We start from the raw sequence: 17109 nt of genomic DNA, 5'->3' as shown, positions 1-17109 counted from the left end.
TATAAAATTCTTCATAGTTGTCTTAATTAAGACTTTTTGGTAAGTTTCTCTAATTAAAATAGGAAAGATGATTGTTACTTGGCAGAAGCTCTGAAAGAAAAGATTTTGCAGATCAACCCTCCCCTATTTCTGAATAAATAATAAAATTGTGTGTATTTAGAATTGATGTTCTTATTGGACATTTGTTTATGTTAACAGGTACTTTGGAAGTTCGCCTTATGGGCTGCCAAGATATTCTGGAGAATGTCCCTGGACGGTCAAAAGCTACATCAGTTGCACTACCTGGTTGGAGTCCGAGTGAAACCAGATCATCTTTCATGAGCAGAACAAGTAAAAGTAAAAGTGGAAGTAGTCGAAATCTCCTAAAAACCGATGACTTGTCCAGTTGAGTAACCAGATTTTTTAAAAAATCATATCAGAAATTAAAGGGTCTATACAAAGGACTTTGTGGGATCAGTGAAAGAGTGAGAAGAGTCTGAGATGGATTAAAAACTTTAAAATTAAGATTTTTTTGTAACAGTTTTAAAATACTAAGAACTTTAATGACAAGAACACAAAAAGTAACAAAAATTTTCTTTAATGGAAATTTAATAGAAATCTGAATGATACAGCATTTATTCTTCCGGAAGAATGAAAGATTGAACAGTACTCTTTGTATCAAGTCAAAAATACATAGAGATTTTGAGATGTCACCTTACAGTATCACACCGTGATTGTTTTAATGGTATAGTGACATTTCTAAACATTGAAATTTTGGTAATCACTGGACCAAACATGTATACTTGGGATAGTATACAAGTAGTAAACTGATATAGGAGAGTGAGGAGAGTAGTAAGAGTAAATGCAAGAGATTGATGAAGTACTTTGGAGACATCCGGAAGTGTAATTTAAACAGAGATATAAGTATAACTTTGGGAATGGGGATACATGCCTAATTCAATATATCTTTGTTTTACTGTATGTAAAAAGAGACATAATGAATAGTTTCAGATTAAAGAACTGTTTAAGTTAACAAATGAATTGCTTAAGGTAACAAATTTGGAAGGAAAAAACTGCTTGATTACTATGGATATATAAACACACATGGAAATCAACTACTGACTACCTCTTCAATCCTATCAGTTATATTCTAATATAAATAAAATAGGAGTTAACTGGTTTGTCAAATACGTAGCACAATTTGGGAGAGTCTAGTGGAACTATAATGTTGTAGATATAGAGCTGGCCATTAAGATTCAAATGATTTGGTATTGATTATGGAAAACCTTATTTTCTTAAACAATGGTACTTCTGCTTTAAAAGTTTATAAATATTTAAGTAAGTTTATAATTTTGTAATTACAGATGATGTCTGTGCAGTTTTGAAGCTAGATAATACTGTGGTTGGTCAGACTAGCTGGAAACCCATTTCTAATCAGTCATGGGACCAGAAGTTTACACTGGAGCTAGACAGGGTAAGATGAGACACTTTTTACTTGAAATTTCATTATGCATATAATTCATTCTGAATGTAAGTTTTATTTTTTTTTAGAACCACTTAGAGAAATTCCATAACAATAAAAGAAGAACCTGGATGTTTTTTTAATTTCTTATCTGATGTCATATATGTTTGCCTTAAGATAGTGGTGAATATTTGACTGCTGTGGTAGCTTTCATTGTTCAGTGATTTGAAAATATGTAGATTGTATCATCCTAAAGATGGACTAGATGAGATCTAATACTGAAATGCTTTTACTTTAGTAATGTCCCCTTTAACCACTAAAGTGATTCTTCTCACTTACCATTTCTAGGTTTTATTATCAAAACTGAATTTGAAATGAGCTGTTTTGCTCAGTCACTGGATCCTCTATGTGTCTCTGTGCGTTTCATTAATGATGTGAATGCCTGGAATGTAAACTAGCTCTAGAACCTAGCAGAAATTAACTTGGTCTATAGTAGATTCAAATCTGTGATAGTAAGTTTATTATTTAGATTTGAATCCCTCTGTTGGAGTATGAGAAAGAGATATTAAAGCTTAATCATAATCGTATTTAAAAATATAGATATTAAGTCTTTTTATCAACATTCAGATTGATGGCACACATGTTATTTTAAAAATCACATTAGTGGAAGCAGATTCATAGTGTTTAATGATCATGTGAGTTAAACGATTTTTGTTCTAGCCTCTACTTTAAAATATTTTTCCAATTTTTTCTTTTTTCCTTTTCCAATTTATCTTTCCTGTTCTCATAGCCAGCATCTCATAGCCAGGGCCTCATGCCTCATAATTGTTTTCTTTTTTTTTTTTTTTTTTTTTTTTTTTGGTTTTTTGAGGTTTTTTTTGCTTTTCATTTCTTTTTTTTTTGAACTTTATTAAAATATAATTGACAAATAAAAATTATATATATTTAAGGTTCAACCTGACATTTTGATATATGTATACATTGTAATCACCTCATCAAGTTAATATCCATCTGTAAATGGTTACCATTTCTTTCCTTTTTTAGTGGTGAAAACATTTAAGATCTACCTTCTTGGCAAATTCAAATACACAGTATATGCATTGTTAACCGTAGTCACATTGCTGTACATTAGATTTTCAGAATTTATTCTTTAGATCAGTTACTAGTATTATCCCATTTTACTATATTTTTTCCCCAAACCACCACTCTTGTACGCCCTTGTCCCTTTCTTCCTATCTCTTTCTCTTAACCTCACATCCCTCAGATGTTTATTGATGTCTACTGTGCTTTTTTTTTTAAGTATTTTCAATATCAGATTGTCTTATGTAAATGTGCATTATTTTTTTTATCATTCTAACTTGCTTTACTACACATAATTCCCTCCAGTTCCTGCCATTATAATGAAAATGATTTCATTTCCTCTTTCCTTATGACTGAATAGAATTCTTGATACAATCATCTGTCAATCGAGTTTAGACTGGTTCCATGTTCTAACTATTCTAAATAATGCTACAATAAACACTGTAGAACATACAGTTTTTGGTCTTGATAGTTTTATCTTCTTTGGGTAGATGTCCAAGTGTGGGATTGTTGGGCTGCATGGTATTTACACAGTTAGATTTTTAAGGTAAATCTAGATTGCTTTCCATAATGGTTGTGCCAGTTTATATTTCCATCACAGTGTAATATAGGGTTCCTTTTTCTCCACATCCCCTCCAACACTTTATTTTGGGAGACTTTTTGGTATATGCCATGGTATCTTCTTGTAGTTTTAATCTATATTTCCCTCATTAAGAGTGATGATGAACATTTTCTCATGTCTTTTAGCTTTCTAGATATCCTCTTTAGTAATTTATCAGTTCATATCTACTGCCAATTAGTAATTGCATTATTTGATTTTTGTTGTTGAATTATGAGTTTTTAATATATCTTAGATACTAATTCCTTACCAGTTATAAATTGTGTAAATATCTTTTTCCCATTCAGTAGGGTGCTTGTTTAATCATCTTGTATTTCTTTGCTGTGTAGAAGCTTTTTAACCTGAAGTAATCCCAGTTGATTATTTTTGGTTTTAACTCCCTTGCCTTAGAGTGAGTCCCAAAGATATTTTTATTATTGATATCATGAAACATAACACCGAAGTTTCTTTCTTTTTTTTAAATTTTATATGTTTTTGTGTAGAAGAACTGGAATGTATAAGCCAGGGACGTGGGAGGTAAGAGAGTTCACCAGAGACAGAATGGGGAGCAGAACAGGCAGATTTACTGAAATGTTTTGCTAAGGGGAGCAGTGGGCAAGACAGGAGAAGTCTGCTGCTCCACAAATGGGTTAGCTCCCTGACTGGGGCTTGAACTCAGGCTGTAGTGGTGGTAGTGCTGAGACTTCACCTATAGGCCACCAGGGAGGCCCAGTGTTTCTTTGTATGTATTTTATTGTTACAGATTTTATGCCTGAATCTTTAATCCATTTAGAATTTATTTTTGTGTATGGGGTTAGCATGTAATCCAACTTCATTCTTTATGTGTGGCTTTCCCATTTTCCCAACATCATTTATTTAGGAGAAAATCTTTTCCCCATTTTATGATTGTGGTTAGATTAGGTGCTAGTATATACTTTAGGTACTGGTGTATGCTTTAATTTATTTCTGGACTTTGAGTTCTGTTTCATTTGTCCGTGTATCTATTTTTGTGCCAATACCATGTTGTGTTTTAATAGTGTTGCTTTATAGTAAAGTTTAATCAGATGCAATGACCTCTGTTTCTCTCCTTCTTCCTTAAGGCTGCTTTTAGAATTTAAGACCTTTTGTGGTTCTATATAAATTTCTATATTTTTTGGCTCACATTCTTTGAAAAATATGTGGATTTTGGTGGAGAGTGCATTAAATTTGTATATCATTTTAGACACGACAGTCATTTTGATTATATTAATTCTCTCCTGTGAGCATGGGCTATCCTTCCATCTCCTTTTGTCACTAATTCCTTTAATAACATTTTATAACTATCCTGTGTGTAGGTATTTTACACTGTTGTTAAGTAATTCTGAGGCATTTAATTTTCCTTCACAATTATAAATGCACATTTATAATTGAGCACGCCTGTCATTCAGTCTTACTTAAAAGATAGAAAAAGTTCATTTGTAAAACCATCAGGTCCTAAGCTTTTATTTTAGGGAAGATATTTTATTGCTGCTTCAATTTCCATGGTTGTGATGGGTTTGTTCAACTCGTCTGTTCCTTCCTTGGTTAGTCTTGGTAAAATGTATTGATCCAGAAATATGTCCATGACTTCAAGGTTATTAAATTTATTTGGCATAAAGTTCATAGTAATCTTAATCTCTTATAATCCTTTGCATGTCTATACTCTGATAATTTCTTTCATTGTGATTCTGTTTATTAATATTTTCTCTCTTCTTTGTCAGCCCAGTTAGAGATTTGCCTATTTTGTTTGTCTTCTTGAAGAACCAACTTCTAGTTTGTGATTTTTTTGTCAGTCTTTTAAATCTCTTTCATTTATTTCTGCTCCTATTTTTATTATTTCCTTTCTTATATCAACTACTCTGGATCTTCTTTACCTTTCTTTTTCAAGTTGCTTTAGGTGTAGTATTGCTTGTTTATTTACAATTTTTTTCTTGTCTGCATTGCAGTTATCTTACCCCGTAGGTCGTTTTTGCATGGGTTCTTGTAGCTTGAATCTTCCTTTTTATTAGTGTCAAGGTATTTTTTTTTATTTGTTTTATCTTCCTCCTACCTGATTGTTATTAAACTCTACTTTAGATGGATTATTTAGGGAAAGTCTTTTGATGAGGCTACACTGACCTAAATGGGTAAAAAGCTGCCAAATATGCAGAAATATAGAGCTTGTTCCCAACAAAGAACAAGCATACAACCCCTTGAAATAAACAAAAATGTGATGTGTTACAAGAATAAAAATCATGAGTTTGAAGATTAGTGTGAAATAAAGTAGCAAACATAGGTAGGTACCAGGTTACTTGATACATTATAGGATGTGAATTGAAAAGCAATTGAATAGGTTTTTATAGGGGAATTGGCATGGATTTACCTATGGTAAATTCTTTGATAGTAATGGGTAAAAGTTTAAAAGAAGGAAAACAAAGGTCTAACAATCAAATACTAAGCAGTATCTTAAGGATAGGAGGGAAAAGGTGGTTTCCCAGGGCCTCCCCTGGTGGCGCAGTGGTTGAGCACTGGGTTGCGAGGCTGCCCGCAGCCTCTGCAGCGCCAGTTCAATCCCCAGTCACCTGCAAGAGTCCCACAAAAAAAAGAAAAGAAAAGAAAAGGTGGTTTGCTGAAGAGAAATAGAAAACTTTGAATTGGAACAGATCAACCTTAAATTAGATATGCATTATAAAATCTTATCCAGTGAGTGAATAATTGCCAAGGTAGTAATACAAAATTCTTGTTACACATGAAACAGCTAGGTGAAAATTGGGTTTTTAGTCTATAGAGATATAACAAAACTTTGGTACTTGTCTTTAATGTTTAGAATAGGGACATGTGTAGGAAAAATTAGACTAGGGATGGCAATGAAATTTTAATTTCTGTATGTCAGCTCTGATCAAATGGTAGTTACTTTCTTGAGTTCAGTATACACTGATGAGGTAGCTGTGTTTTTGCCAAATGACTGGAGAAGGGACAAGTAGTAAGTTGCAGTACATGTTCCATTCTTGGGTTGACTATTTTGTTACTGTGGAAGAAAAAGCAAAAATCAATACGTACATTTTATTTCAATACATAGAATTATGTGGTTAACAAAATGAAGTGCACTGCTTTAAGAAGTACTAAGTTCTCTCAAAGTGAGTGAGCAGCATGTAGGAGAAACTTTAAGGGAATTCTTATCAGAAGAAGGTTACACTTCTAAGATATTTAAAAATTTACATATAATTGATATGTTAGTTGATATAATTAATTTATGTTATGTATATATTCAGGTGTTTGACAAAAATTTTATATGTTTACAAATTGCAAACTGTAGGTCTTATTAATCTCCATCACCATACATAATTACATATATTTTTTCTTGTGATTAAAACTTTAAAGATCTAAGTATTTTTCAACTGATACTTTCTCTTTCAGGGCAGGATAAGCACTAGCATTGTTATATACTATGAAGGAATTAATTTGACTTACTAGTTAGACCAACATAATTCAGTGAAGCCCATCTGAGAGGGAATACAATTAAGGTTGTTAGTGTACATAGAGTTTTCATGTCTTGTATTTGCTTCTTTTTTCTAAATTGTGGATATAGAAAAACTTATGACCATAAAATATTTCTTTCATTTTTTAAAGTACTGTTTGTTAATGGACAAGTTACAAAACCATAACACTGGGCATTTGTTTTACCACCTCTAAAATGGGGTTAAAATATAGTATTCACAGGATTGTTAAGATGAAAAAGATAGTGTATGTAAAATACTTTACATTGCCTGTATATTTTAGCCACTCTGTGATAGAAATTCTTTCTCTAGCCCTAGGCTTTAATGTGTGACTATTAATTTGAGCATAATGAAAGAATATGTTAGGTAATGGGGAATTAATTGGTTTAATGTCATTTTCTTTTATTTCAGAGCCTATTTAAAGTAATTATAGGAATTTTGACGAGTGATATGATCCACATGAAACGTAAGAAAGGGAATTATTGTTAGATGGAAAATCTCTGATTAAAAGATTTCTCTTGTAGCCAGGTTATTGTGTTACATAGTTTTATATTTAAAATAGAACTTTAAAGTATTTGTCTTGGCATCATTTTATATTTAAGGAAACAGTACCAGCATAAAATAAATAATACTGGTACTAGACCTTCAGTGTTCTTCTAAATAGATACTCTTTCATTTATGGTCATTTGAAGGCATAAAAAGATAGTGAGTGACACAGAGGAGGAAATAGCAGATGATGATGAAAACACAGAAGAGAGATAATAGTTAAAACTACCTAAATTACAAGCTTAGAAAACTATAAACACTGATAGAGGTTAAACTGGTCATTTTTAGTTGCATTTGTAATCTTCACCTAAATTTGTCTTCTCCATGATATCAATCATATTCTTCCCACTTAGGAGTAATTCTTTCTTTGAAATTTTTTAAGACACTGCACTGCTGAGTAAAGCTGTTCATCTCTCAGGTCAAGTGACTGTCTAGGTAACTGTGCATGTTAATCATCCATAATTTAGTTATAAACTCCTCTTCAATAGAGACCACACATACTTTATTATGATAACTCCTATTTATGTAGTACATTTTATTTTTTACATGTGCTGTTTTCTTTTGTCCCTTATACTTGTATTTATTTATAGAAAACTTTTATGGAAACATTTATAGAAAATGTTATTTTAAGCTGACATGTTCATGCCCAGCATTTTACTTAAAATGTCAGATTTCTGTGGTATTCTTGGAACTAAGTTGTATGGTTTGTTTCCTTTTCAAGATATAAATATTCATAGATCTTTTTAGGATTGCAGGATATTCTATAGATTATCTAAAGCTAGAATGATGTAGAAAAGCTCAAATTATGTTCCTTGTTGCTCAGAGCTTTGCAGAATTGTTTCAGGAGAAAATATAGAGCCTCTCTCTTTCGGAAATTCTGGGTAAGATGTCCTTTGCAATTTACTACTTTAAAAAAGATTTGAAAATTACTGCTGTAATCCAGCCCCCTAAATTTTGTAGATTAATAAGAAAATTTTGGCTAATTAGGCTAGTTAACTAGCCTAAGATATAATCGAGGTGCTTTATGAAATCTGTCAATTCTGTACTCTTTCTGTTCTTAATTTAGCCATTTTATATTTTCTTTAAAAAATTGTTCTTTACTAATGATTATTGCAAACACAATGGCTATGTAATTACTCATATTCCTCAAATTCCCTCATCCCTTTTGTTATGAGAAGTTTAATCCTCCCCTGAGAGATTAAAATAAGACCAGGGTACACTAACTCCTTTTATCTAACATTTTCAGTTAGATAAGGAATCAGTGCTGTTGAGAGCAGAGTAATAGCAAATTTTCTCTTATCATTGGGAAAGAAGGGAGAAAGGACATAAAGCCAGTGAAAAGGGAAAGGTTGAATGGACTGGAGGTAACATTGGGGTTAAAGGATCAGTGGATATTGAGGTACTAGACAGAGTGAGAAATGAGTTGTGAATTCTTACTATACTTGACTTCCATCAAATCTCTTATTCTCCTTAATGAATTGAAGTACTTAGATTAATACTTTGTACATATGATAATGCAAATGGTAGATGTTATTGTTACTCCTCTGGCTCTTTTACTGCTGTGTTACCATAAAGCTAGATGTTTGATCAAACATTTTCATATTCTTGATTCTTTTCTTTTTTACGTTTATTTTATATACTTTTTACACCATTTTTCAGTTTTGTATAATGTATGCATTTACATCTTGATTATTGTCCCCATAAAATTCCCACCCCCCCCCTTGTTTTGATCCCACTCCCCCCTCCCAGTAGTATGTCTCTGGTTTATAGTTGCCTGTTGATTTTGATTTTTACTTTATTATAATTGGTCTTTTTCCTGACCCTTATTTAGGTTTTCTAAATGAGTAAAACCATCCAGTATTTTTCTTTTTCTTTCTGGCTTATTTCACTGAGCATTATCCCTTCCAGCTCCATCCATGTTGCTGCAAAATATTCTTGATTCTTAAGATTTTTTTTTTATGCCATTGGTCCCTGACAATGTGGTCCCTGACAACTGGTTTTACTGTAAAACCAGTATTATTACCCAGAATTCTTTCCTTACTGATGTCCCCAGAGTATTTCTCAGCCTTTTCTTTATACCACACCTGCTGTGAAAACTCCCAACAACGAATCAGTCTTACCATTTATCTTTTCCAGTATTCTAAGTGTTGCTGAAATTAAATATACTTATTATTACAGATTTTAGTCTCTAACCTCAACCGGCACCATGAAAGTTGTCCTTTCAGCTTTCAGTGTTGATACTTCTGATCCTTTTCCCCTTTCAACAACTATTTTTTTACCTCTCTCTTTAAAGGCTTCTGACCTACGTCAAACTACTTTGCTTCTATTTTATAGATAAGATTCAGACCACTGGACCTCAACTCCCTCAGTTTCCTCTCATTTGTCTTAGAGAAGTCGTCTTTCCTGAAAGACTCTACAAGCATTCAGTTTGTTCTCCAGTTTCCATTCTGTGTCAACTCTAAACCTTGTTCTATCAGTTGTCTATTTTAACTTCCTTTCCTCTCACTTCTGATCCTCACTGTATATATTCACATTTCTCTTATTTAAAAAAAAAAATTGTTTTGCTTCCTTATAACTCTGTCCATAGGTTTCTTTTTCATTGGCAAAATTCTTGAATAATTAGTGCTGTTCGTCTTCATCCTAGCATTATACCTTAAATATTACATTGAAACTTCTGCTGTTACAGAGTTCTAAACGAGGCACATTCTCATTTAATCCTTACTATCATCATAGGAGATACTTAAAATTATTATCATTATTTCAAGGATTGCTGAGATCCTAAAAGTTTTAAAGGCAACACAGCTAGAAGCAGTAGTACTGGGATACAACACAAATGTCTGAAACCAAAGCCTGTGTTCTCCTTTATAGTGGACTAACTTGTCTTTTTGTATCTAGTCCATTCCAGTCCATTCTAAAAATAGATTTTTAAAAATCATATATTACAATAACAGTATTGAAAGCTGGCATATACTGAACACTGACTGTGTGCTGGGTTTCTGTCAACTCTTAATTCTCACACAACTCTCAGAGTTTTAATACCATTATTATATGTATATTTTTACGTGTAAGCAAACTTAACCAAAAGGTAAGTAACTTGACCAAAATCAGAATACTAAAAAGTAGTATAGAACTAAGAGTCGAACGTCTTTCTTTCAACAGGAATTTATTGAGTATACAGCATCAGGCACCCTTGATTTTAGAGTCCTTTGTTTTAGTTGCTATACTGCCTGATCTGATCTAACTCCTACTCCTCTATATTTTAAATCCATTACAGCCAGGTAAGTTAAAAACCAGATTCCTTTGCAATTCATACAGAGCCCTTCATGACCTGTCATTGTCTAGATTCTTACTTTTATTTCCCAAAGCATTCCTGTTTCCTGCTAGACTTTAATTACATGAAAACTATATCTTATTCTTACAGTATACTATGTACTTCCTTCACTTTGCACGTTCTTTTCCCCCTGATTAATGTGTCTTCTCTTTAATTTTGTGATTCTTCTCTCAAAACCCAGTTATAACAATTTTTTTTTTTCTGATCTTCTTACTACCTTTCCCTGAGGAAAATTTTGTCAGCTCTCCCTTTTATGTCGTTGAGCATATTCTAGCCAATATGTGGGCAATATTCTGTTGCTGATGCATATGTACATTTCCATCTTTCCAACATAACCGAGCTATTTGAGGACTACTATATGTTGCTTTTTTTTTATTTCCAGCACAGTACTTAGATTAACACCCTTCAGCTAGCTAATACAGTGATTCCCTTACCTATACCAGTATTCTCACACACATTTGAATCTGATTTAGTTTAATCCTTTCTTCAAATTTTATTAGAAAATTATAGGTTTGGAACAATAGGGAATCTTGGAAGTTTTATAAGGTATAAATTGATATAGGAAGCAGTTATACATAGCTCTTGGAGCATTAGTTTATTTCATAATTGCTTACTTTTCTCTTTTCCTATAAAGGGAACAGAGTTACTCACATCCATAGGAAGCAGCCTTTACAGACAAGATCACAGTCTTATGTTCTCCTTTGTCTCTCCTACTCTTCTCTCTTAAATTCTCATCCTCCAAAAAAATCCTAAGGGTTTCCTCTTTTTGTCTCATTTGTTCCCACCAGTCATTGGACTCCAGAAATGAAAACAGATTATACTGTCTTGTAAAGTGGTTGTTTTATTTGCTCCCAGTAGGTTTCAGTGACTTCCCTTCCTTCTCCTACTCTTCGCCCCTATAGGCTGATAGCTGCACCTTTAAATTACTGGGTTCTGACTTAACAATGGAAGACATTGTTGGTAAATCCAAAGACAGGAGGAGAAAGAAATCAGGGTGATTGTTTCTTTCCTTCCCTTTTCCAAGATCCAGTTCTCATTGGACTCTGATAACTGTTGCCTCTTGTCTGATCAGGATAGGGGTGGTAATGAATTTCAACTACTGCTAGTTCTCAGATACTTGCTTCCTCACTCTTGTTGGTTCCTTAACGTGAATGACATCTCTATAAAAAGCTAGTTTTTAAAACACATATTCTTGGGGTATGCAGTCTGTTTCCTGATGAGACCCTAACTGATAGGGTTCCCAAGACTGTCGTTGTACTCAGAATTTCATAGACGACCAATTAATGTGACATTTTCCATGTGCACCTGTATAAAATCTCACCTTTTCTTGCACTTGAATTTTTCATGTTTTAAGTGATTTTTCTCTATTAGTGAAAAATGTTTGCTTTCTAGCCTTTATTTCCAATGATCTTTTATACTATGCCTCTAGTTATTGGGGTTGGAAGAATTATACCCAACAATTTCTTTCACTAAGTAGTTACTAGTTACAAAATTTCTGCACAGCAAAGGAAACAATCAACAAAATGCAAAAACAACCTGTAGATAAGAGAAAATAATTTGCAGATGATCTATCTGAAAAGGTGTTGATACCTAAAATATATAAAGAACTCATACAACTTAGTAGCAAAAAGGTAGTGTGATTTTAAAATGCGCAGAAGATCTGAATAGACATTTTTCAAAATAAGACATCCAAATTGCCATTAGATACCTGAGAAGATGCTCAACACCATTAGTCATCAGAGCACTGCATATGAAAAATATGAAATTCCACCTCACCTGTTAGAATGTTTATTATCAAATGATAAAAGTTTTGGTGACCATATGAAACAAAAGAAACCACTATTGATGGTAATGTAAATTGGTATAGTCACTATGGAAAACAGTACGGAGGTTACTCAAATTTAAAAGTAGAACTACCACATGAATCAGTAATCCCACTCCTGGATATATATTTAAAAGAAATGAAAATAGGGTATCAAAGAGATGTGTCTGCACTCCTAGTTTATTGCAGCATTATTAACAATGGCCAAAATAGGGACACATGTAGCCAGAGTGTCTATCATGAATGAATAAAGATACGGTATATATATTTATATATGAAATATGTTTCATTTAAATATATTTCAAATATAAAATGAAATACTTTTCAACCACGGGAAGAAAGGAAATCCTGCCATCTGCGACAGCATGGATTGACCTTGAGAGCATTATGCTAAGTGAAATAAGCCAGCAGAGAGGAACAAATACTGTGTGGTATTTCTTATATGTGGAATCTTCTTATGTTTTTTTAAAGTCAAAAAACTCACAGAAACTGGGAGTAAAAAAATGGTCATCAGGGTTTGGAAGGTGAGGGAAATAGGAAGAAGTTGGTTAAAGGATACAAGCATTTGTAAGATGAATAAGGTATGACATAGTGACTATGGTTGATAAACTCTATATGCTATATGCAAATTAGCTATAATTTGCTAATTGAATAGAACTTAAATGTTCTCAGCTAAATATATATACATTCTATGTAGAATACAAACAAAAATATGTAAATGACTATTAACTCTATGAGATGAATCCTTTACAGTGCATACATGTAACTAATCATCATGTGCACTTTAAATTTCTTAAACTTTTGTTAATTTTCTTAAAAAGTAGTTACTATCTTAAAACTTGTGTTCTAAAAAGTCAGTACATTTTGAGAGAAAAAACACTGAGAAAAACAGGTAATATTTTAATCTCATTTTTATGTCATCAGTTACTTATTATATACTAAGTAATTTGTCAAAATTTGAAATCTGAACCCCATACCCTTATTTTGCCTCCTCTTTTTTTTTTTTTTTTTTTAACATGGAGTTGCTTTTTGTTGTTGAAAATTCAGTTTAGCAAAGATATGTCATCAGAGGAATATAGTACATTCTAATGTTGAAAGTATGAATTTACTGTGAACTTTTATTTCTTACGGTGTTCCACAAATATCATAGTGTTTCTTTTAATAAGTAAAAATATCCTTTCTTACCCCAGAGTTCCTGGCAGTTTTCGAAGCTTGGCCTTCTTTGTGTTTCAGTTGTTTTTATGGTGTATATGTATTGAAGGGTATTTTAATTACAGCACATGTTTTAATTTGTTGCTCTCCTTCCTCCCCTACAAGTAGAGCTATGCAATGTCTCTTACCTTTTTCTATTTACTTTCAATCCTTACAAAGACTTCAGACAAACCACATAGATTCCTTAGGTCTACTATAGATTTTTATCATTGATCTTAGATTAAAATTCATAGTAAGACAAAATGGAGTGCAAGTTGGGACAGTTTGCCAGTATTGCTAATCAGTACCTTGCTCAGATTATACTACTCCACTGTTTTAGTAGTGATTTTACTCCAACTAGAATTTAATTGCTCCTGAATTTGTCATTGTCTTAAGCATGCCTTTTACTTTATAGAACTTAATCCACTGCACCTGGAAAGGTGCCAGCAAACAGCTACACTTGTAGCTTAAATTCTATAAAATTTAGTAGTATCTCATAGTGTAGAAAGCAATTTGTTTTTCAGATGATATATTTTTCCCTATCCAGATCACATTGAATATTTGGGATTGAAGTAGGGTTGGGTTTCCATGAAAGAGTATTGTGAATACTGACACAAAATATCTTTGTCTGCTCTAGATCATAGCCACCCTCCCTCTTAAGTTATAAAAAGAGTGATACCTGTGCAAAGTAACAAACAGTGAAGAGCTTTTACTCTTTAACACCTCACTGTATAACTGTAAGCTAGCCTAAGGCTTTGTGAGAGGACCTTCAATTCCAAATCTCACATTGTTCCAGCATACTTTAGTTTGAAGCATGGAGTAAAGAGAGGAAAGAAAAATGAGTCAATATGGTAGTTTTACCAAAGTGACTAAAATAAATAGCGTATGACTATAATAAATTGCAAATAAATAAATAGCAAATTGGACCTCTTCTCATCCAGAGAAAGATATTTCCTTTAGCAGTGTGAAAGTATAAGAACTTTTTTTTTTAAAGATTTATTTATTTATTTATGCAAGCACTGGGGTACGGTCAGAAGCGCAGGAATGTGAGAGAATTCACCAGAGCCAGAGCAGAGAGCAGAACAGGCAGACTGACAAAGTGCACTGCTAAGGGGAGCAGCGGGTGGCAGCACCTTGTGGGACCCTCACCCAGCGGCTGGGGATCGAACTGGCGCTGCCAGCTTCGCAGCCCAGCATTCAACCGGCTGCACCACTGGGGAGGCCCAGTATAAGAACTTTAAACAAGTACTAATTCCAGCTTCACCATCTATCAGTAGATGCCTCACACATCTGCCTGATCCATAACACACAGCATTCCCTGAGATAGTAGAAGATGGGACAATGTAGACCTCTCCTCCTCTAATCCAAAGCAGTGTATATAGTCTAAATAACCAATCCCTGGTTCAGTTATTCCATTTACTTCAAGTTACAAATATTTATTTCAATTACAAATATTGTAATTGTTTCCCAAATACTTAAATTTCTAACTGGAATAAAATATTATAGCTTTAATGTCCACCCCTCCTGTATGTATCTTAATTATAGTCTACATGTACTTCCTCTTTTGTGACAAGTTTTCTCTCACATAATAAATATATATATCAAAGAAATGAGGTGGAAGGCCTGGACTCAACAACATAATGCCATAGATAACTTTTATAGTCCTTTCCTGATTGGTTATGAGACCTTCTAACACATTGTGTCTTGACTTAATTTTTTCATGGTCTATATTTTATGTGTTTCCTGTGTTCATTTGCATCAACTAATTTTATTATTTAAAGTAAAAATATTTTTTATTACGTATACTAGGAGCTTACATAATAGGATGCATAAGTTCATAAATTGATAGTTATTATATGAAAAGTAATTATTTTGTTGAGCCTAAAAAGAAAAACTTTTATCTTGTGGGTAGTCTACAAAATCCTGGAAAAGCAAAATAATAGAAAAGACTGGTGTATCATAATTAAAATATATGTTGATTATGACATGTATATAGAGAGATGTTTATGACTCAACCCTGGTATATAAGTTGATCGTTAAAACCTTAAATGTGTTTTTCCATATAAACATTTTTAATGATCACAGAGTATAACATAGTATAACATACTCAATTTGTCCCTGGTTTTTAGACATTCAAGTTCTAGTTAATTTGCCTTTTTTTTTTTTTTGATATTGTAATAAATGAACATCTTTCTGTGTAAAGCTTATTCTGAATTTCCCTTTTCCTTCCTACTTGTGCAGGCCTATGCTGTCACTGGTCCTATTACCCAGTGATTTTTTTTAAAGATTGAATGACCTGATATACTTAAGAGTGCTTACTAGCACAATGTGTGGCACACTGTAAGTGCAAAATAAATGCTCTTTGCATATCTTCTCCTGACTCAACTCTGGGTCAAGGATGTAAGAAGGTTTGAAATGAGCTTTCTGAGGTTAGCACTGGAGTCTTTGGTAATAGCACAGCAAGTGATGCCAAGTGGAAGAGGAAAATTGGAAAGCTTGAAGCTATATAATGCAAAAGCATTTCTGTGGTCATTCATATGTATTGGTTGTTCCAAATTGTGTCATCTTTACCTAAAATGAATACCTTGGCTGGAGACTCTTGGGATTTAAGTTTCTTTCTTTCAGTTAAAATGTATGTATGTTAAAATAATATGTAATATGGAAGCAGTACAAAATGCTCTTCGAAAAGCTTGACTATTGTGTGTGTTGTCTTTGTTTATTGTATTTTTATTTTATATTTGCAATGTTTTATTCAGTTGTGTGTCCAATGATGTCTTCTATTTTTTTTTCTAAATTATCCTAGTCACGTGAACTGGAAATTTCAGTTTATTGGCGTGATTGGCGATCTCTGTGTGCTGTAAAATTTCTGAGGTTAGAAGACTTTTTAGATAACCAGCGGCATGGCATGTGTCTCTATTTGGAACCACAGGGTACCTTATTTGCAGAGGTAATAAATGTATTTTACTAACTGTGCATAACTGCAATTGAAATTATGTATTTAGGAAGTATGATGTAAATGGAGAAAGTATTGGGCTGAATAGCAGAAAACCTTATTTTTTGACTCAGTTGTGCTACTGACTAGGTAGATTGCCTTGAAATAATTTATCTTTCTTGATCTATTTTTTCATCTAGAAAATAATAGAGTTAGGCTAAATTTTACCTATGATTCTCTTAAGTTTTCAAAATGTAAATGTTTAGTGAATTTCATGAATCATAAATCCATTACTATATTGCTGTCAACTTGTATTTTCTTCACTGCAGGTTACCTTTTTTAATCCAGTTATTGAAAGAAGACCAAAACTCCAAAGGCAAAAGAAAATTTTTTCAAAACAACAAGGTAATTACTAAGAAATAAAATACAAAGTGTTTTTGTTTATTTAACCCTTTGCACTCCGCTGTCCCCTCTCAGGGGACATCGGAATTCTAGCATATCACTCGGATGTCCCCTCTCAGGGGACATTGCAATTTATTAGTGATTACGGGGAATTGAGTTATTTCAACGCAACTTTTTGAGACATGCATGTTTCCCTGAAGTTTTATCTTGAAATGGCACAAGAAATTAAATCAAAATATCGTAAAATTACTAAGATATATACAAGAAATGTC

At 32.9% G+C, this 17109-nt stretch overlaps 1 protein-coding gene across 1 annotated transcript in view; it reads left to right on the top strand.

Moving 5' to 3' along the window:
• PKN2 (protein kinase N2) overlaps positions 1–17109 on the top strand; it is a 111766-nt gene that overhangs the window by 68305 nt on the left and 26352 nt on the right. The window contains exons 7-10 of the mRNA XM_037500669.2: positions 199–384; positions 1344–1453; positions 16307–16450; positions 16765–16840. Of these exons, the coding sequence (XP_037356566.2) occupies positions 199–384; positions 1344–1453; positions 16307–16450; positions 16765–16840 (516 nt within the window). The remainder of the gene's footprint in view (positions 1–198; positions 385–1343; positions 1454–16306; positions 16451–16764; positions 16841–17109) is intronic.

Source organism: Talpa occidentalis, unplaced genomic scaffold (assembly GCF_014898055.3).
Source record: "Talpa occidentalis isolate TD23 unplaced genomic scaffold, MPIMG_talOcc4v2.1 talOcc4.9, whole genome shotgun sequence".
Taxonomy (NCBI): domain Eukaryota; kingdom Metazoa; phylum Chordata; class Mammalia; order Eulipotyphla; family Talpidae; genus Talpa; species Talpa occidentalis.
The sequence above is the reverse complement of the archived record's forward strand: the minus strand, read 5'-3'. Positions and strand labels throughout refer to the sequence as shown.